The sequence below is a fragment of the Eublepharis macularius genome, chromosome 4, assembly GCF_028583425.1.
Source record: "Eublepharis macularius isolate TG4126 chromosome 4, MPM_Emac_v1.0, whole genome shotgun sequence".
In the NCBI taxonomy this organism is placed as follows: Eukaryota; Metazoa; Chordata; class Lepidosauria; order Squamata; family Eublepharidae; genus Eublepharis; species Eublepharis macularius.
This window is the reverse complement of record NC_072793.1, coordinates 28,281,041-28,303,247: the sequence shown is the minus strand read 5'-3', so window position 1 is coordinate 28,303,247 and position 22,207 is coordinate 28,281,041. Positions and strand designations below refer to the sequence as shown.

Here is a 22,207-nt window from a genome sequence, read left to right as displayed (position 1 = left end):
TATCTGTGGCCAAGGCTGTCTTACACTCCCTTTTTTCCTGAGGGAGTTTTGGGATGACTTTCTTGGTGTACCTGCTGGGTACCCTTGAGTGAAAAAGTGTATATATGTACCTTGGGGTGTATATATGTAAATATTGAGTATTTATGTGTCCTTACACAGTTTTTTTACATAGATGTATATATGCATATCTATTTATTGTTGTTCTTGTTTGTTCAATAAAATTGTGTTGGACTTCACCCCCGCCTTCCTTATTGTGTGAAGCTTGGTACACTCCCATGTGTGGAGGCACAGAAGAACGAAGATGAAAACAGGGTTAACATACCTGTAACTTATGTTCATCGAGTTCTTCTGTGCTGACACACAACCCTCCCTCCTACCCCGCTGTGAACTCCAATGCACAATACTGTGATGGCTGTAACAGAAATTGGTGTTTTTAAGGTGTTATGGCTGAAGTGTGTTGGTCAAGCGGCGGCAAAGGAGAAGAGGGAAGGGGCCGTTGGTCGCTGGAGGATCACGTGACCGTTTGGGCGGGAAAACGGTCGCTGAGGCGCGCGACAAACGGCCTCTTCGGAGCCATGGAAGCTCTAGAAAATTCTCCAGCGGCTGGCCTGCGCCTGCGCAGTCCCCATGTGTGTCAGCACAGAAGAACTCGATGAACATAAGTTACAGGTATGTTAACCCTGTTTTCTTCTGCACCAATTAGTTCCCTTTAAAAATCAGGGGGGAGACTATTTTTATGCCATCAGATTGCAGTTTTGTCTTTAGCAGTATTTGTGTTGCTAAACTATAGGGGAATATGACATTATGTATGTTACATACATATTCCTTCTGATTGCAGAGGAATGCCAGGATTACTGTGGAACTGAAAAACCTGAAGACTTTGAGGGAAAAGCCAGCACTTACTGTCTAGAGGGAGCACCAGCTGATGCCTTGACTGTCACAGGAAACAAGTTTAATGTCCAGCCAAAACTAAAACCAAAGAAGTCATCTTATAACCAACCACAAAAGCTTCGTACTTCTCAGCAGACAACTAAAATTCGAAATTACAATATAAAGGATTAAGCTTGTCATCTGACATAAAAGGAGGTTCGTTAATCAAGATACTGAGTGGAAATATTGGACCACTTCACTGGGATATGAAATTGCATGTTAGACTACTTTTTTCTCTACAACTTGAGCTGGTAAAGACAGAGTTGCATCGAAAGATGCCCTTTCACCCATGGAAAGTGTTTTCCAATTTTTTTTTTTAAGGGATTCCCCCCCCCCCCCACAATCCTAGGAAACTTCCCCAGGGTCAGAAAGCATGGTTGGGGGAGGAAAAATAAAGAAAAGTTCTGACATCTTTGCATCACTGGATCTAACCCTGTATTTTCCAATATGCCACGGTTCTGTACCCATCTCCATCCCTACAGCTTCTCTTCTCTCCAAAGATGTAATGGGCTTTTAGTTGGTTTGTTCACTCCTTAACAGCTTGTTCAGTCACGTGACTACTTAAGGTTTGCAATGTCTGCAAGGAAATTTGGGGGTGGGAGTGGGAAGAATCAGAGATAAATACGGAGCCCGTATGTGGAACTATGTCATAAGAAATAGCTCAGAGAGATGCCTTGGCAGGGACGAGGAGTGGATGTTTCTCTATTGAGTACTGTCTGCTGACATAGATATGCACCTACTGATGAGTTTCCACATGCTAAACATTCCATGAAATTAGTTGTGGTTTGTTTCAGATCATTTCCTTCTCAGTGCTTGCTTAAAAATGTTCTGCCACCATACCATACTGTATGTTTCCCTGAATGTCCTAGCTGTTCTTCACTATGATACTTTGCTCAATGAATGTCCTAGCAGTTAATTAAATTGTACTGTCACTTGCACTGTTGTAATCTGCCTTGGATCACAGTGAGAAAGGCAGACTATAAAACAAACAAACAAACAAACAAACATATGCATTAATAGCTTCCAAGGATGTCCATAGGCAGAAACTATGTTGCTAACAGCAGGGAGGAAGGAATAGCTTATGACCTCAGATGATATAGTTTGGACCTACGGGACCAACTGTTGTTCAACATAGATACACAGCCTCGTATACCATTTGGGCTGATTCCTGGAGATCTTTCATAGTCTGGGCAGAGGAGTTCTCATTCTAATCTGCTCCAGCAAGCCTTAGTTGCAGCAAGTCTAGGAAGCTACGGATCCAGTGGCCAAACTCTATATGGGCTATGTGTATATGAGGGCCTCTTCCAGCCTTCTCTGGTAGGTGACCTCATCCAGGGTCAGAACCTGGGATTTCATGTGTGTTAAACCTGTGCTGCCATCACAGGGTTAGGATTTTCTCAATTCTTTCTTCGGTTCTGGTGTATGTGACTGCTTGCATCACCAGGGCTATGAAGGATTCCAGATGACCCGAGACATGCTCTTCTTTAGTATGCCCTGATGACTGTGTGCTTACAGAATTGCTGCAGGGTGTGGGTTCTAGTCTTGCTTCCTTCCACTGTTGTGCTGCTGACATGAATGATTGTTGCTGGTTAAAAGATGAGATTTTTCTTACTCTGGCTTTTTTTCTTGTGGTATTACAATGTTCTTTGTTTAAAACAATTTTTTTTCTGTAATGCCTCCACTTGGAATGTATAGTATACTAAGAATTAGACTGCCTGGACAGAGATACCTGCAGAAGTGTTTTAACAGGCTAAGCAAGATATACTGAACTATACCTGAAGCACACACAATAGCAGTAATTTATCCAGTCTTAATGGCTACTATTGCAAGTAAATCAGAAGTCAACTGAGCCAGCATTTGCACACTTGCCGTTCACAAACCCTACTGCTGATGCAAAGTAACACAGGAATGCAAGAGCCATTCCGACTGTCTTCATATTCTTCCATTAGGGATCGCTGATGGCCAAGTTTCTCTCCCTTGATAAAAGTTCTTCACATAGTACAATGGAGGAAGGGACCTCATGCTTGGGATAGTAATTGTAAATTCAGCACAGGGAAAGAACTTACGTCTTCCCACTAGAAAATGTAGCAATTCATAACACTAGGATGTAATTTTTTTAATTGCTTCATATGATCTTCTTTCACCAATACTCTAAAGAGAAAAAGCATAATATATGTTAAATAAAGAAATTAAGTAAATTAAATTGAGTAAATTGGTATTTTCCACTTATGATGCAGGATCTTACCTAAAGAAAGTTTCACAGCTGCGAGACCCAGCACTACAGGAATTAACCACGAAAATGGAGCAAAAAAGTGTTTAACACCAGTTTTTAAACAACAGAGTATTGTTAAACAATTTTTTTACTCCAAATTAATTATTTAGATCCAATGAGAAATCCTACAAGATTCAATCAATAAATATAAAAAGAAATAACAGGGCCCTGGAAGATTCTGTACCTTTATGAGTTATAAAAAAAAATTACTCTTTTTTGTTCTCAGCTGTATTTAATCCTTTGTTTCTCAAAGTGACCATGCTGAATATTCAATGACACCTTGGTCCATGCCCCATTTGTTGTGCCGCTGCCTATCTCCTTAAGATATTTTGGAGAAGATTGGGAATATGTTTTATTGTTTGTCATTAGCTGTTGCATTTGGGGAAAGGAACAAAGAAGATACAAGGGTTGAGTAAGAACAGATCACACAGAAGTGAGGGAAGCCAAACTGTAAGTGCGTAGCAGACCATCTTTGTGTCAATGGAAACCTCTGGGTGAACAAGATTATACAAGTTCTCAGTTGTAACTTAGTGGGAGCAACATTGCTGTGAAGCTTGCAGAAGTAACAAAGCACAGCAGGAGAAAGAAAAGCCACACGGAACAGTCCTAGGCAGAACTGTGCCGAAGACATTAGTGCTGCCACCACCACACCAAACTGCTAGTTAACTGTCTCCTAGGACACTATACTGAGGTATAGTGAGAATTCAGCCCCCTAAAGCACATTTCACTCAGCAGGCATCTGCTTGGCTGACTGAACTGTAGTAACCCGGGAAGCTCACACGCTCCTGAGGTGAATGACCTGAAATAAGCCACAATTCACAGGCGCTGCTTGCATCACCATCAGCTTCATTTCCTAAACAGAGCCATCCCCCAATACAGTCACCACATCACCCTATCTCCTAGCAACACCCACTCAAGCCTCGGAGATTGGCCTAGTAACAGACACTCCCACACGCCCCGCTCTTCTGATTGGACCCCCGCGCCCGTGAGCAGGGCCTCCAGAAAATGTGGTTTCTCCTTTGTCAAGTTTCTTGTGCCGGCTTTCCGGGAAAGAACGCGGCCCTCGTGAAACAAGGCGGGCGGCATTCGCCGTCTCCCTGGACACCGCTCGCTTCCCCAGAGCGGAGAGCCTGCGGCCCGCTACGCAGTCTCTGTGGGGCCTGCTAGCGAAAGCGCGCCCGAGTGACGCGTAATTAATTCTTTCGCCGCACACGGGAGCGGCGAGGAATCAATTACGCTCCTCGCTCAGCCTCCGGTGCGCTGTTTTCACTTCCCTTTCGTTGAAGCACTCGCACAGGGATTCCCCAGCAGGGCCGCCTCAGAGGGGTGAATTAGCCCGGGCTGGCGGGGACGGAATAGCAATGCCCGCTTCGCCATGCCGGGGGGCGGGGGGGGGGGGCGCTTGCCCAGGCGAGCTGACTGCGGGGTAGCTGCGTTTCCTCGCCCTCAAGACTGCCGGGCCTTTGTCTCGTTAAGGAAACGCTGGCCCGAGAGGAGGCGGCGCAGCCCCGGGGGGCTCTGTGGCAGAAAGAGGCGCCGCGGAGTCCTTTCACCTCACACGAGGGACTTCATTGCGGGGGGGGGGGGGAGCGCGCCCCGTGGGATTCTAGGCGGCGTGCACCACACCAGAGCCACACCGGAGGCACGCTGAGCTCCCAATGGCGGGCTGCAGGGACGTGGGGCACACTGGTCAAAGATCAAGAGTGCGGGGGTTGGGGGAGGCGCGGGCTTGCCTATTGGGGCCGCCGCTGCTACGCGGCCCGGCGGTTGGCCCGGTTCCGGCCCGGCCGCGGCGTCCAGGCGGCGAGCGCGTGGGCCCGCGCGTGCTCCCGGGACTGCTCTTTGCCTCGCTCCCCGCCGCGCGCGACTCAAGGGGCTGGCATCGCCCCAGACGCTGCGCCGGGAGCCCAGCCCAGGCTCTCATTGGACTGCGCCGAGGAGCAAAGCTGTCAGCCCATGTGGCGTGGCCGCCGGAGGTGGTGGCTGTTTAAATAGGCGCTGGGAGCTAGAGGGAGACAGTGAGAAGGGCGCCGAGCGCACAGACGGCGGGCGCAGTCCCAGGGCACCTCTCGAGCGCCGCGAAGCCGCCGCCAGCCTCTCCATCCCGCGCCAGCCTTGCCCAGCACCGACCCGGTTCTTTGTGCCCAGCCTGCCGCCGCCCCCCACATCCCGCGGACCCAAACAGGTAAGGGGCTTGGAATGAATGAAAGGCGGCCCGGAGCGAGTCTGAGCTGCAGCAGGCAGCCGGCTGGAGCTGCGCGCACAGGGCGGGCCCAGAGCGCCTCCGTAGGCCCGGCAAGGGGGCTCTGCGGATGCCCTTGAGGGTTTCGCTGCGGGTCTGCGGCGGGCTCATATTGCCCCCCAAAGCCTCTCCCGGCGCCGCGGCCGCGAGTTCCCTTCGCGTCTCCTCCAGCCTCCTTTTGCAAATAATCCGAAGGCTAAAATGCGTCCGCTGCGAATGGAAGCCGGGCCGGGCGCTAAAATAGGAGGCGACATCAGTTTCAGGTGCTTCTGGGAGGGATGTGCCGTTCCAGGTGAGCCGCTGCCGGGGAGGCCTTGGAGAGACTGGGAGGTGCATCGTTGGTTAATAGCTGAGGCTCAGGTTTTCTTCTCCATTTTAATTGGTGTTGATGGCAAGCTAGAGAGAGATGAGTAGGGAAGCTGTGGCTCAGTTGGATTTTCCTTTCAAAAATACCCTCTTCAAAATTAAAAACACTGAAGAGGGGGAAGAGAGACCTCTGTGTGGCTTGTTTTCTAATGTGTGTGTGGGAATCCAAAGAAAGGTGCAATTTCTGGGAAATAAGGGGGAGGAGTAAGCTGGCAAGAGGGGAGATGGAGGCTAAGCCTTACTGCACTGTGAGCTGCATCCAGCCATTTTGATACCAAGGAGGGAAGGCAGTGAACACACTAAAGCGGATCTAGGCACATAGAAAAGAGGGCTAGTGCCTCTCCTTAATGACCAGCTCTTTACTGTGGGTAGCCACAAGTACACAGAAGGAGCTCAGATTATGAAAGCTCAGTGACATATGTTCTCTGTTATGTCTTGTGTGATATTAGGAAATTAGGACATCAGATAATTCAAGTTTGCCACTTGCATCCTTTCACTCCTCCTGAGTAGCTGCTATAAGCAAGGCACTTAGGCTTGATTAGAAGTTTATTCTTTGTTTCTGAACAGCCACAGTCTGTAATTTTTTAAAAAAAAAATTCAATAATTCTGTCTAATCCAGGCTGCCATCCATTGTGTTATATATCTCCCTGCTGCCCTCACCTGTATCCTTACTCTGCCCATTTTCAGCTTAGGGGTGCATTTGTTAGGTAAGAATCATTTGAGGTTTTAAAACTGACAGTCAGCTAACTTTATGCTGCCCTGCATAACACAGTTCTCTGACTTGCCTATTTTAAAAATTATTTTATAAAAGTAACAGATTTACACACCATAGAGGCTTTAAAGACAGAAATTGTGCTTGCTTACTTGGGAGTAAGGCTCACTGAATTCAGTAGGATTTGCCTCTGAGTAAACCTTCACAGGATTACACAGAAAGTGCCATAGTTTGTATGCTACCAAATACTGTAAGTGATGGAGGGCGAATGGTACCACGCCCCCTGTGCTATCTTACATTGAATACATCATCGTTACCTAAAGTCCTTAGCATGTTTATCACACAAAAAACTACCCTTTTAAGCAAGCTTCCAAAATAAGAAAATCAGAATGTCTTCCGTTTGCCACATAGTCCTAAATCTCCTGTAATAATCTGAAAACCATAAATGTTTTTAAAGGTTCGAGGAAATAGAGATCCAGTAATGTATATTCCAGTCATCTAGTTTGACACTGAGTTTAGGGCCCAATATTCTTTCTCCCACAAGGGCCATTTACCTTAACTTCCCCCTCTTTAGGGCAATTGGTCCATTGATAAGAACATCTGCTTTGCATGCAGAAGGTTTTGTGTTCTGTCTTCAGCATATCCATCATAAAGGACCAAGAGGGCCCTGGAGAGCTACCAGTCAGTCTGAGTAGAGGATATTGACCTTGGCGGACCAATGATGGATTAGCTTGCTGGATTAGGTTTCATCTGCCAAACTGAAGCCAGTGCTGGTATCACTTGGTTAAATTTTAAATTTAAACCTACATGCATTAAACGTGATATTTATACCCATATTTTACGGTAGTACCATTGGTATATCCCGCTCTAAGTATTTATATGCTGGCCCAGCATCACTTCTTTAGACTAAAAAAAATTGGCTCAGCCCTGTGCATCCAAGTAAATCTCACTGAATTTCCAATAAGTGTATTTTGGACTGCAGTACTAACTATATGAGTTTGGGAATAAATCCATCTGAAATCAGTGGGACTTCTCGCTATAAATGCTAATATTTCAACTTACATAGAAATATGTGAAAGTGTACATCACCAGCAAGAAGGTATTGTGAGCATGCAGTGCAATACAGAGGTATATGTGATACCACAGTTATAGTTTGAAAGTTGACATTCAGTTGGTAAGTCCCTTTAATAAAGAAAAATACAAGAACCATTGATCTAATACTACACATGAAGTAATGCATGTTTTTTTCTATTTCTGGTTAACATACCTACAGCAAATAGATTCAAATTCAGTTAATGTTGTTAAGGATAAATATACAAGTATAGAAGTATTTCTTTGAAATAAATAATCATTGTTGATGGCACTTTTGTTAGCATGTTTGGCATCTTTTTCTGGAAGTCCCATCTCAACTACAGAAAGGGACAAACAGAAAACGTGTTGAAATAAACATAATTTTGGTACAAAGCGTTTTTTTTTTAAGTTAAGGAAAGAAACAATGGGATACTTGCAGTACCAAAAGTAAAATATGTACCTCTTGAAATTAACAAGGAATAGATTTCAACATCTTAAAACATTTTGCTGTACGATTACCACATTGGAATAAAGTAGCGTGTTTTGAAATTTTTCAAAGGATCATAATGCAACAATATTAAAAATTAGTAGAGCACCTCACAAGGTGTGTTGTCTTTTATTTAAAGGAATGCTTTTATTTGTTGCAGAAATGGAAAAGAAGAGATGCAACATAACAGCAAAAGGCAATTTTAATTCATTGAAAGGATAATACATTCTAATAAAGTACAGATAATGTTCTAAAACATATAATACATCATTTTTCTTACAGTCTCACAATGTGTTACTGATTTTGGAGTTCTTTACATTATAACCCAGCAGTTGAGTTACTTAACAGTGAAATCCTAAGTAGAGTTACTCCAGTCTAAGCCCACTGAAATCAATGTGCTTAGACTGGAATAACTCTGCTTAGGATTTCACTGTTAATGACAGTGAATAATGGGACAATAATGGGACAGTACTAGCAAAAGAACTATGGTGAAACAAATACCTAAAGCACAATGAAGAAAGAAAGACTAGATATTATAGGAGATAAACAAAGCGAGGTAGCATAGTGCAACAAGTTACAAAAACACTGAATGAATCAGTGAGGTAGTAATTAAGCCCTGCAATATCAAGGCCTCCCCTGGATGGTTTCATATCAGAATATGATTGTTTTAGAGAGAATTCTGTGAATTGTTACACTAAGAAATCCATTATAAAAGATCACGCAAAGCCATCAAGCTTAAAATCGTGCTAACGTGACATCTTACTGACAAAGACAGTAGGAAGAGAACTCCCAAAATAAAGGTCAGGCCGTAGAATCATCTAAGAAAAACCTGAGGGCAGTTCACATAATTTTATTCTATGTTTGAACAGCCCTAATTAGTCCTGGGATCTGTAGTCCCTTTGGCACACATAATGTACCAGGCTATCATGGAAACTGCTGGCAGTAATTTCTCTGATTGTGGGAATTTATATCTGTGGGAACTGCTGGCAGTTTCATCTGTGATCACCCAGTTAAATGTGCTGTGCTCTCCTTGGGATGGTTGGCCTGGTGTCTCTTGTCAGGGCAGGCTCATACAAGCTGCGTAATTAATGTTCACTCTCCATTCTTGATCAGTAGCGTTCACTTCCTGCGTTTGCTTAAACTTGAGTAAATACAATGTATAGGCGAGAGTGTGCAGAGACTGAATTATCCCTCCTCCATCTCACCTCGCTGTCCTGGATGTGGCCCACTTCTAAGTTACAGCTTTTTTGTGTGTGCTTTACTGCCCCACCCGAAAAGCTTTGTAATCTAATTATTGCACCATTCTGTTGTAATGAGAAGGCAATGACAATCGGGCAGGGACTCTGTTCTGTAAACGGCTATGAATAAGTCTAATGCTGTATTAATAATAATGTTAAGCAACTTGGTACAATCAGATCAGTGACAGAATTAGCCGCTTAAGGAACATATTGAGAAGGGCCCTCTTGAAAGGCAGCCCGATCTCCCTAGCCATTGTCGATTAAGGAAAGTTTGTACTAATTACGTTTTGATAGATGTTTCTGTCCGAGTCGAGACTTTGTGAATAGTGTTGAAAGTGAATTGACAAGCATTGTTTCTCATGATGTACACGCTAATTTCTTTTGGCATATTATCACCTCTGGTCAAGCAGGTTTTTCAAGTTTTGGAAGGCCCGACTACATATGATGCTGGATTGCATGTAAACGGCTTCCAGTTGTGGGGAGGTAGTGGTGATTAAGGCTACCATGGATGCAGCCATGACAGTGGAAAAAAACATAAAGGAATAAATTCTTCCTATCTTGCCATGTTTCCACTTAAAATTTGCTCCTCCATTCAAAGGAAAAATATAGATGCACAAAGAAGTTTGGAGAGCAGAAACTGGCATGAGGAAAGAATCCCCTTCTACCTGTGTTGTTTTGCTTGGTTTTAGTTTGCACCTCCCGTGGCTATATTTTGAGGGGAATTGTTCGGGGCAAGTATTATGACATCATCATATAGTTTAGCATGGAAGCATTACAGACCCCTGCGAACTTGTTTCCTAGAGATGACAATTAAACACGTGTTAATATCATTATCATTCATATCAATTCACTTCCAATTTTCTGATAAATTGGTCTCTGGCCTGTTCCCCAGGTAGAAATGCATCCCAGTCTATTCCCATATTCTTTTAAATTGAATCTGCCAGGAATTCACAGTCGTCCTTGCAATTTTACTATATTCATGTGATGAGAAATGTTTCCTACTCTCTTTAGGTGGCACTATTTTCATTCAGAATATCTGTAGTACCACCATAGCTCAGTTACACCCTTCTAAGCTCATTGACTTAATTGGACTTAGAAGGATGTAACGTAACTCTGCTTAAGATGCTACTGCTAGCAACTCAGATGCCCTCTGTGCTGCCCACATAGAAATTTCACCTTTCCTATATGCAAATCAAATCACTTTTATACAGGGCTTTTTTCTGGGAAAAGAGGTGGTGGAACTCAGTGGGTTGCCCTCGGAGAAAATGGTCACATGGCTGGTGGCCCCACCCCCTGAACTGACAGAGGGGAGTTTAGATTGCCCTCCATGCCACAGGGCGCGGAGGGTGATCTAAACTCCCCTCTGTCTGGAGATCAGGGGGCGTGGCCACCAGCCATGTGACCATTTTCAAGAGGTGCCGGAACTTCATTCCACTGCGTTCCTGCTGAAAAAAAGCCCAGCTTTCATATATTGTCTTCTTAGGCAAATTGAAGAAATATATTATCAAATACAATAGAACAGAGGTACTTTTTAAAAATTGAGAGACAGCTGTCTTTGCCTGCAGATAAGAGATGCACTAAGTAAATTTAAATAGCGTCAGAAGGATAGCTGCATTGGAATGCAGTAGAACAGCAAGGTTTAAGTCCAGTAGCACCTTAAAGACCAACAAGATTTTAGGGTATAAACTTTTGAGAATCAAAGCTATCTTTGACTTTCTAAAGCTTGTACCCTGGAAATATTGTTGGGCTGTAAGATCCTACTGAATTCTAATTTTACTCTTCTAGGTAAATTTAAAGGTTCTGTGTGTAAAAGTCATATTCTAATTTTAGGTGAATTAAATAGGGACATTTTAAATATTTTATATTTTCCAGATTAAAAACAAATCAAAATCTGCTACTAAAATGTCCCATTATTTAATGTCATGTATGACACTGTACTAAATTATTGGTACTCCCCTTCTGACAACTTTATTTTTTTATTATTAAGGGTTTAATATAATAAAAACAAAAAAGACAAAACATAAAGATACAATTACACAAAAACTAACTGAATAAAGAAATCAGCTAGCAGTCAGACAACAATAACCCATATAAACAGAACAAAGAATATACATGTAAAGAAAAGAAAAACTATATAAACTTAAATAAAGTTTCTGATAATATTAGTATTTTCAAATTTTCCCTTACTCTATGTTAAAAATAAGCGTTTCTAATGTCCAAATTCCTTAATCCATAAATCCACAAATAATCAAATTGTTATTATCTATTTCATGTAAAAAGTCAATAAGGCGTTTGTTTGACAACAAATGAACTTATTATCTTCTCTCTGATCAGTGAAGTACCTTTTGCCATCATTGCTATTTCCCAAATCTTTATGAACCATTTGTCCATTACAGGCAGCGTTGTGCATACATTATTCTTGCTGCCATGGTCATATATAAAAACTATGTTCCGTAGCTTTTTTCCAACTGCATATCCATCATTCCCAGCAAAAAGTTCTCAAGTTTCAATTGTGTTTTTAATCTTTAAAGTCTTCTGAATTAATAATTGTATTTGTGTCCAAAAAGTCTTTGCTTTCTTGCAGGTCCACCACATATGATAAAATGATCCTTCATACTGAGCCCATTTCTAGCATAAGTTCAAAAAACCTTTGTATATTACAGCCAATTTCTCAGGAGTCATATACCAATGGTACATCATCTTATAAAAATTCTAAAGACTGGAGCTTAATGTAAATTTTATCACTTTTAACCACATATTTTCTCATTGTTCCATTAATCTATCATATCAAAAAAAATTGCCCAATTAATCATACATACTTTCACTTTCTCTTCTTTCTCAAATTTCAACAAGAGTGTACACGTTTTGGCAATAACATATCCATCATTTGTATATTGATCTATCTCACATTCAGTCTCAGATTTCTCAAAATTATAAGGCCTCTTGTCTAGTTTAAACCTTTCCAAAATGTGCATATAAGAAAACTATTGACAAATATTTCCCTCTATTGATAAAATCTTCTCTTGATATCTCAATACTTTAACCACTTAAATATACTTGCCGTTTTCCTTCTAAAGTGGGCTTCTTGCAGTGATAGCCGCAGGAGTATTTTTGGGCAAATTCTTGGTTTATATTTATTCCATATTCTCCAAATGGCGCACCTAACATAATGGTTATTAAATTCTACATTAACCCATCTGACAACTTTAGTTAATGATTCAGCAAGCCTTAGGAAGAAATTGATCAATATTTGATTCAAGAGAACAGTTAGTGCAGTAATAGTAGGTGTGTATACACACCTTGTTTCTGTAGGTACTCTTAACTAGTGTACCTTGATCTATGCAAACTACCTGACACCTATGAATAACCTACATGTGTTTTCCAGATGTCCATTCTCAAGAGGGGAGGCATTGCAGATTGTGTGGGCAGAATACAGACAGAATATTCGTGTATAAAACTCAATATTGCATTGTGCCTGGTTTTCCAGCTACTGCTTTCTATTTTTGCTCTTTTGAGCTAGGGGATAAAGCAAGTTCCCATGCCGACAGATGCTTGCAATCTTAAATGGAGTTATACCCTTCTAAGCCCATTTACTTCAATGGACTCGCAAGGGTGTGAGCCCTCTGAAGTTAAAAAGCTTCAGAAGGAGGCAACTCTGTTTAGGATTGCACTGTAAATGAAGTTCCCTTTTTCATTGCGGTGCTTGTTATGCTGTCTGTAAACAATTCTAATCATTATTGCCAGGAATAGTCAGTATTTGTACACAGGATAACATGAAAATAAAATATCAGATTTTGTAAGGCACTGCCAGGAGGATTGTATATATGGGAATGGTCAGTGGCCTAGCCAGGTTTAAAAAATACTAATTTATGCGGGATAGGATTGCTAGTAGCTATGATAAAACTGTGTGCTGTTACACTGTCCTTAAGCTTTAGAGTGAAGCTACACCATTCTAAGAGGTATGCCATGGAAGCAAAATACTGTGTCAACAGTGGCACTAAGTAAACATATACTAAGGGTAAGGGTGGAACTGTTGTTTCCTGGTAACTTTTTGTTATTTAATTTTAACAACATGCAGCCATAGCATATAGAATGAGGAGGCCCTGTTCAACCACTGTCCTGTTTTCTCCCTGAAAATTACCTTCCTCAAGCTTCACCCTGAGGAAAATTTAATGTAAATTTTTGCCACTGGGAGTAAGTACAACCTCGAGGTTATTTTTTATGGGAAACCAGCATACAGGCAGACTTGATTAGTCTCTGTCTTCTTGCTCACCCTGTACCTCTTCCCAGCGCCTTGTCTCCTCCTCTAAATGGCAGAGCCTGTGTCTACTTTCTGTTAAGCCAAAATGGGGAGGGGGATAATTACCTGTAACTCTTCCCTCAGAGTATGTCACAGAAATGTCTGAACTGATCGTATCTCAGACTAAAGGATGCATGAAGCCACCAAAGAGTATGACAAGCGAGCATTAAAATACAAATATTGCCAGTAGCTTAATTAGATGCCATTGCATTAGGTTTCCAGTCCCCCTGTGGGGGCTTTGCCTTCGCCCCCTGCCACCACTCACCTGGTTGGAGAAAAGACCCAGGAAATGGGCTTGGGAGGCAAAAAGCTCCCGGACCAGCACTCAGCAGGTGCACTCTCAGAGGAGTGTGATAGGGATGTCAGTCCCCCGCCAAAGGGGGGGATTCCCCGCTCCCACCCTCCATTCCCCACCCCTGCTTACCTAGCTGGGGGGGGGTGGAAATGCACCTCCTGGGGTATACTCCTGTGCAGCGCAGCATGCTCCTGTGCACCACAGCAGCCCAGTTCAGGCCAAGTTCAGCCAGAATCGGGCTGCTGTGGAACGCAGAAGCACTCCAGCGCTCTGCAGCAGCCAGATTCAGGCCAAATTGGGCTTGAATTGGGCCAACCTGGGGAGTGCGGGAGTACTCCTAGGGCAGCACGTGACCCGCATTATGACATCACTTCCTAGAAGTGACGTCTTTGTGCAAGCTGGGAGTGTATGTGCTCTGTGCCAGATTCGGTCCAAATTGGGCCTGAATCGGGCCAACCTGGGAAGTGCAGGCAGCACGTGACCCGCGTTATGACACCACTTCCAGAAGTGACGTCGTCATGCCCGGCAGTGGGCATGCTCCTGCACTTCACAGAGGCCCAAATAGGTCTCTCTTTGATGAGTGCCGGCTGCCCCCCTCTTCCCTTGGGCGGGTAAGGGACCTGGCAACTCTACACTGCATGCTTCTTAAGATTCCCCCATATGTAGCATGAAAAGGTTAGACAAAGAATTTGATAAGGTAATCAAAGGGTTTAATTGTTACTTATCATTTATTAACGCAAAGATTATATAAAGGCAGCTGTTCTGGATCTATCTAGTCCAGCATTTTACTTCATACAGTGGACGATCAGATGCCCTGAGGAAGCCCACAAGCAGGGCATGGAGGCCAAAGCCTGCTTGAATTGCTGGGGCCTCTAGTCCCCAGAAAGTTACTTCCAGGGCCGCCAGTTCATGGCAGTCTGTCCCTTCAAAGTACGCACACTTCCTTCTTCACTGACACCACTGGATGGATCTGAGCTGAGTGCCTGGTCCAAAAGACACTGCCCATTGCTTCCGGCACTCCCGATGGCCTGGAGGACCCTCTTTTAAAGCTGACTAAATTAGTGGCCGCCACTGCATTTGTTTCAGTGAGTTCCACAAAATAACTTTTTGAGGGAAGAGATGTACCCTGATGTCTGTTCTGAATGGTCATTCTCGTCCTTTAAAATCCAACAGCAGCAGACCTTCACTGCCTTGGAAATTATACAGAATTGGGTGAACTGTGAACATATAAACCCAGTGCATAGAATCGAGCAGATTCTTCAGTGAAGAGACTTCTCTCTGAAAACCTTGTTTGCTACCCGAGGCCCCTATCTCAGAGTGCATACCATTCTCATTTTAACTATTATTGCCATCTCGGTGTGGAACATGGAAACTTTCTTTCTCATAAAAGTACAAGCTGATCCTCCTTCCTCTCTACATCCACTGCTCAAATTCTGTATTCGTTTCTGAAATCTAACATGCAGTCTGTGTGTGTGTTTGTGCGCGCGCGCATGCATGCATCCATTGAAGATCTTTTTGAAGAGGGATCCTAGCAAGAATTTCCTCCTAAAGACAGGCATCAAACTATGTTTGTTTCCCCTTTCAAAACCTGAGTTTTATTTATAATGTGTCAAACAATTAATTGCTGAAATATTTCAAATATGTAATAAAATATGCTAGGAATACATGGGGAGGGGAATCTCTGGCTACCTGGCCATAAAAGAACATAACGAATGCATTATAATCAGTACCTATTTTAAAATAAAGTAACAAAATAGTTTATGTATCATATTTATACCTGGCAGCACTGAGAGGTGTCATTGACGATAATCTTGCTGTAGGAAGGAGAGGGAAGATCCTTGAGTATATATGTGGAGTGTTAACCATCTTTGATCAAGCCTAAAGAGAATTTATTGATTTTAGAAAATATATATTCTGTTGCTCTGTTAATTCATTGCAGCAATTCAGGCAGAGTATACTAATGAACAGACATTAAGCAAATGGTATGAAGTAGAATTCCAGGGATTTGTGCTATTTGGTGTTATTATTTGTGACCTGAATGAAGAAATGCTCTATGCATTTATCATATTTGTAGAAAATGTGCAGTTGTTGAAGGACTGTTAAAATTGTAAAATTTAAATTTAAAATTATCTTGAAGACTCAGCAAGATTTGATCTTTCTTTATGAGCTATGGTCTTTCTTTATCAGCTATGTATCAGGCCTAGTTTTGGCATGGAAACAACCTTGATTGCCCTGTATGATGACCTATTCCAGAAGCGAGACGGGGAGTGCAACCTTGTCGATACTGCTAGATCTCTTGTAGAGATCCCAGGTCACCTGGTGAGAGTGGGGGATTCTCTACTTCTACCCTCCACCCTTGCCACTACTCACCTGGCCAGCAGGGGGGAAGGGCGCAGGAGCGGGCCACCTAGGCGGTGGTGAGCGGCGGTGTGGCAGGTTTAAATTTGCCCTGCCACTGCTGCCTCCTCTTCACCCAATGCCGGAGAGACGGGGGATCTCCCCCTGTCTAGCTGGCATTGGGTGAATGAGCAGCAGCGCGGCAAGTTTAAAGTTGCTGCTGCTGCTGCTACCTCCTTCACCTGATGGAGGGGAGATGGGAGAATTCCTCCATTTCCCCAGCATCGGGTGAATGAGTGGCAGTATGGCAAGTTTGAACTTGCTGTGTCACTGCTGCCTCCCTCACCCAGGTGGCCTGTTCCTGTGCCTTTTCTCCTTGCTGGTCAGGTGATGGTGGCAGGGTTAGAGGGTGGAAGCAGGGAATCCCCTGCCCTCACCGGGCAACCGGGGTCTCTACAAGAGATCTAGTAGCTTGTCCCAAAGCTTCCCAAAATGATACGAATCGCTTCAGGAAGCTTTGATTCAGGGTTTTTGAAATGGGCCCGACATGCTGGGGCCGATTCGGAAATCCCGAATCTTTGCAAATTGGGCCCAATTCGGGTACTTTTCCTGAATTGGAAACCCGAATTGCACACCCTTACTCCCAAGGCAGTGCAACAACATCACTTCCTTGGAGTGACATCATGCTTCCCCAAGAGAGCTTCCATGTTTCATACTGTGCCCCTGTGTCTGCGCGACAACATCACTTCCCAGAAGTGATGTCGTCATATAGGTGTGGGGAGGCACATGCAGGAAAAACTCCCAGGATGGCATGAAGGTGAGTGCCAGGTCCCCCCTCCTACCAGGAGGGTAAGGGGACCTGGCAATCCTAACATCTCAGCAGTTTTCAATACCATCAACCATGGTATCCTTCTGGAGCTGCTGGCAGAGATGGAAATAGGGAGCACTGCATTGAGTGGTTCTGCTCCAACTTGGAGGGCCATCTCCAGGAAGTGGCGCTCAGGGAATATTATTCAGTCCCATGGATTCTCCTGCAGGATCTTCCTCAGGAGTCTGTTTTGTCCCCCATGCTATTTAACATCATATAGATGCTGAGTGGGGTCATCTGGGGTTTTGGAGTGCATTGCCATCAGTGTACTGATGACATGCAGCTATTTTCTCTTTTCATCATCAGTAGGTGAGGCTGTGGATGTGCTAAACCAGAGTCTGGCTATGATAATGGAGCGAATGAGGGCTAACAAACTGAAACTCAATGCAGACAAGACTGAGATGCTGTTAGTAGTTGTCTCGATGGGGGGTGTTCAACCTGTTCTCGATGACTCAATGGGGGATGTTCAACCTGTTCTAGATGGGGTCGCGCTCCCCCTGAAGGAGCAGGTTCATAACTTGGCGATGCTTCTTGATCCATCTCTGTCACTTGAGGCTCAGGTGGCATCAGTGGCTCGGAGTGCTTTATATCAGCTTCAGCTGGTGGCCCAGTTTCACCCCTATCTGGATACAGATTGCCAGAGCACAGACTACTGAAACCAGATACTGGATTACTGCAACGCACTCTGCGTGGGGCTGTCCTTGAAGATGGTTTGGAAGCTGCAGCTGGTGCAGAATGCAGCAGCTAGATTAATAACTGGGACCCGAGGGACTGAACACATAAGACCAATTCTGGCCCACTGCATTGGCTGTCTGTTATGTTTCCAATCCCAATTCAAGGTGCTGATTTTAACCTACAAAGCCCTATACATCTTGGCAGCACAATATCTGTTGGAGTGCCATTCCCGCCTCCATCTACCTGGATACTGTGCTAAGTACCTCTGGGGCCTTCCTCCAGGTGCCAACTCCTTGAGATGCTAGGGTGGCAACTAGGGGAAGAGCCTTTTCAGTGGTGACCCCACCCCTCTGGTCTATGGAACAACCTCCCCACCGCTGCCGCCCATCTGGCATCTAATCTGCCATCTTTTCAGTGCCAGGTAAAGACAGCTCTCTTTACAGAGGTGTTTAAAGATCTCCGTGGTCATTCCAAGCTTGGCACCTCTGTCAATAGTTTTTTATTGTTTTTACTGTTATGTTATATATTTTACTGTTATATTATATTAATATAATACGTTAATTTTAATGTCTGTTTCTTGTATTTCTTGTATTATGTTTGATGTAAACCACCCAGAGAGCTCTGGCCATGGGCAGTATAGAAATTAAATAAATTAATTAAGTAATAATTAAAAAAATCCAAAATCTGCATCAAGGAAGTTCAAGTTCTGCACAACTGGCAAATATTGCAAAATAAGTTACTTAATCTGCCTAATTATATATGGCTTTGAAATATTTGAATATTTTTAGCATGGAGTGAGATAGAATCTAGGTTGAAGAAGTGAAAGGATGTTGATATTGGGCAGTAGAGGTATATAGTGACTAAGAGTAGTAGCATAAACAAGAAGTTGTGAAGAAGCTGTTGCCTATTGGCATGTCTCCATCGTGATATGATTGTTATGTTTCTTAACTGTTATTATCTGCAGCTTTTTCTGTGGACCTGAACATGATTTATATTACATATGCTGGTTTTCTCAGATAACTGAACAGTTGTTCTAATTGTAGGGACATGCTTGTTTTATTCATTCTATTTTTATCCTATCCTCCTTCTAAGGAGCGCAGAAAGATGTACGTTGTACAGTGCTCCCATTTCATCCTAACAACCATCCTGTGCGGTACATTAGGCTGAAAGAAAGTGACTGGTCCAAGGGTTCCCAGTGAGCATCATAACAAAATGGGGATTTGAAACTCTCTCTGGTCAAACACTAGTCAAACTACTATGCCATTAGAAGTGATTGCTTGTCACTCTTGCTCATCACTTCTTTCGCTCAATGTGAAACTGCTCATTCAAGCTTTTCTTAAACAGTATTCTTCTTTCAAGAATTACGATGTGGAATCAAGGTCCACGAACCACAAGTCCTTAGGCTGCATTCAGACATCACAATAAAGCATAGTTTTTAAACAAGAGGTTCGAGCAAACCCTAGTTAGTCATGCCACTCAATCTGAGAGAATCGCAACTCGAGGGACTCTCTCTCAAAACCCTCTGGGAGCTGGTGGGGGAGCAATGTAACAGGTGGCAGGAAAAAAGCTGAGGTTAATCCCAGTCTCTCCCGTGGTTCTCCTTTCAGGGATTATGATAGTGGATTCTCTCTCTCTCTCTCTCTCTCTCTCTCTCTCTCTCTCTCTCTCTCTGCTTTTTTCCTGCCTCCTGTCACTCCCCTCCACTCCCCAAGGATTTTTGAGAGAGAGAGAAAATCCCTCCAGTTGCGAGTCTCCCCAGCAGAGAATCACGTCGAGCTGCTGGTCTTTGTAAGACTACCGCTCCCAGTGAAGCTCGCGGGACCCAACATGTGCTCTTCACATGTAATTCATCTTGTGTAGTTCAGCTGTGAATAATTGCTTGGCATTGAACTGGGATTTCCGTTTGTAGCTGGTTTGAAAGTGTGTCCTAACAGTAGTTTGTTGTGATGTCTCAAATTTTGTTAAGACGTACCCCTCACAGGTTTCTGGCCACAGAGACAGCAGTACAAGTAGAATGCCTCTTGCCTTCTCTCTGTCTTCTAGCAGGGAGGACTGACAAACTAGGAATTGTTTATAAACCAGGATTGTTAGAACACCTGTTGAATAACTATAACTAATTGCAAGCCACCTACCCACCCCGGTTTAAACAAACCACAGTTTATCATGATTCATTAATGCAGCATGATGTTATTGTACCAACAGGTCTTCAAAAACTTCTCTGTCATTACACCTGAGCACTGAAATCTGGTCACAACCACTCATAAAACAGTAATATTGTGGTGTTATCATAAAACATTACCATTGTGGTCTTGCTATATGAAATTCAGTCCCCAGTCTATGCTTGATGATGCCTGATTTCTTTTTGAGATGTTGAAACACATTTTTTTTGCATCATTCAAGTTTTGTTGTTTGTATTTGACTTTTCTTGCATTTCTCATTTAGAGCCAAGTTGAGACATGGAGGACGTGGTGATTGCAGGCATAGCAGGGAAGCTGCCAGAATCAGAAAATTTACAGGAGTTTTGGGAAAATTTGATCAATGGAGTGGACATGGTCACAGAAGATGATCGGAGATGGAAACCAGGTAGGCTGAGTGATTCTGAATTGTTTCAGTCATAGAAATAAAATTGGAAGTGACTGCTAAGGAGCATCAAATCAAAATTTAAAAATCATTCCCAGTGCTGTTCATGCCAAAGAACTATGCCCTTTCATCTTTTATTATGGATATTTTTATATATACAGCTGGAGCAATGTCATCAAGACTGTCTCCATGCAGTCTCTCTACTTCACCGGTTGCAACGGCCAAAATAAATCCCGTCAAATACTTGCAGGCTTTGAGAAGCCTCCAGTGATACAGTCTGTAGATCGCTTTATCCCAACCTAAATATTTAGTTGCCGTTTAAGTCATTTCTTGTTTTTATCCGTAGTCAATCAAGAGAGCAATTGATCACCCTCTTTATCAAGTCCCCGCTAGGCTTGCCAGCTTCCAGGGTGCCTGGAGATCTCCTAGAATTATAGTTGATCTCCAGATACCAGTTCTGGAGAAAACGGCTACTTTGCAGGGTGGAGTCTATGGCATTATACTGACTTGAGATCCTTCCTCTCTTCTAATCCTGTCCTCTGTCAGACTGTGGCTTATTAAAAGTTGCAATCTCTTGCAATTAGACATGAGTCCATTGGTTTCAAAAGATTTTACTGAATATAAACAACCATTATAGTCCACTGGCCAAGATGCAATATCTTGGCTGGTACACGGATGTTGTTACGAATGAAGGTAAAGGTTAGGGTACAGAATAGCATAGCCCAGCAAATCCCATCCTCCCCCCACAGTTCTCAAAACACACGGCTTGAAGCTGAGAGAGTGAAACTTTCCCAGGGCTGGAAAGACTGTAGTCAAAACATTCCTCCTCGTTGAGATAACTGTTACTGGGCTGCAAAAGAAGAGCTTAAAACACTGACAGGATTAAAATGGAGTCTCTCTGGTTAGATCACACAGAACTTATGTCAGACCTGACATCCTCCCCAGCTCTACCCCCAAATCTCCTAGACTTTCTCAGTCTAGCAGCCATTTTCTCCAGAGGAACATCTACCTGTTGTCCAGAAGTCAATTGTAATATTGGGAGATCCCCAGGCCCCACCTGGAGGTTGGCAACCCCATCTGTGTTCCTTGAATGTTAGACTAAAAGCCCATTTTTATGGACAAACGAATCCTACCAATGATTGGTAAAACTTATGGATCCCTAAATGATATGCTGTTTCTGCTTATTAATGGAAATGTCTCGGATAACAAGGTACTTTATGCTGCCTTTATTGGAAAAAAGGAGGTCTTGTAGCTTTGACCATTTATTGCTCCAGAATTGACCATTTATTGCTCCAGAAATTCTGACTTATTCTTTTGTAACTTGGTGTAGACAATTGTGTCACATGTTTGTTCTTGTGCATCGTTTTATTACCACATTCACTTGGGCAGCTGAAATGTCCAGTTAGTACTGACACAACAAGAGTACATACAACCACCATGCAATTCCTCATTGGACTCCCTTTTCATTTATTATATAATATGTTGAAAATGCGACAATTTTCTTTTTTATATTTCAGGAGTTTATGGATTACCCAGGAGAAATGGGAAACTCAAGGACATCAGCAAATTTGATGCCTCTTTTTTTGGAGTTCATCCAAAGCAAGCTCACACAATGGACCCTCAACTCCGGATGCTATTGGAAGTCTGTTATGAAGCCATTTTAGATGGCGGTAAGCAAATAATCCAAAATTCTGCTTCTGTCTGTGGATGAGTACAGTATATCAACAATTTACTTTCCCTATTTCAGATTTCAGATTGCAAAGTCTGGTATACTGGACTGTTTTGTAAGGATAAGGAAGGAGATTAGGGGATGAAATGCAACATCTGTGTAAAG

The 22,207-nt window shown here is 43.2% G+C and overlaps 2 protein-coding genes across 2 annotated transcripts in view; both read left to right on the top strand.

Annotated features, from left to right (window-relative positions):
• CCDC57 (coiled-coil domain containing 57) overlaps positions 1-3,087 on the top strand; it is a 78,868-nt gene extending 75,781 nt beyond the window's left edge. Inside the window, exon 19 of the mRNA XM_054978784.1 lies at positions 839-3,087. Within this exon, the coding sequence (XP_054834759.1) occupies positions 839-1,062 (224 nt within the window). The 3' untranslated portion in view covers positions 1,063-3,087. The remainder of the gene's footprint in view (positions 1-838) is intronic.
• A 2,166-nt stretch (positions 3,088-5,253) lies between these two features.
• The window catches only part of FASN (fatty acid synthase), a 75,403-nt gene continuing 58,449 nt past the window's right edge, over positions 5,254-22,207 (top strand). The window contains exons 1-3 of the mRNA XM_054975931.1: positions 5,254-5,387; positions 20,236-20,376; positions 21,891-22,043. Of these exons, the coding sequence (XP_054831906.1) occupies positions 20,250-20,376; positions 21,891-22,043 (280 nt within the window). The 5' untranslated portion in view covers positions 5,254-5,387; positions 20,236-20,249. The remainder of the gene's footprint in view (positions 5,388-20,235; positions 20,377-21,890; positions 22,044-22,207) is intronic.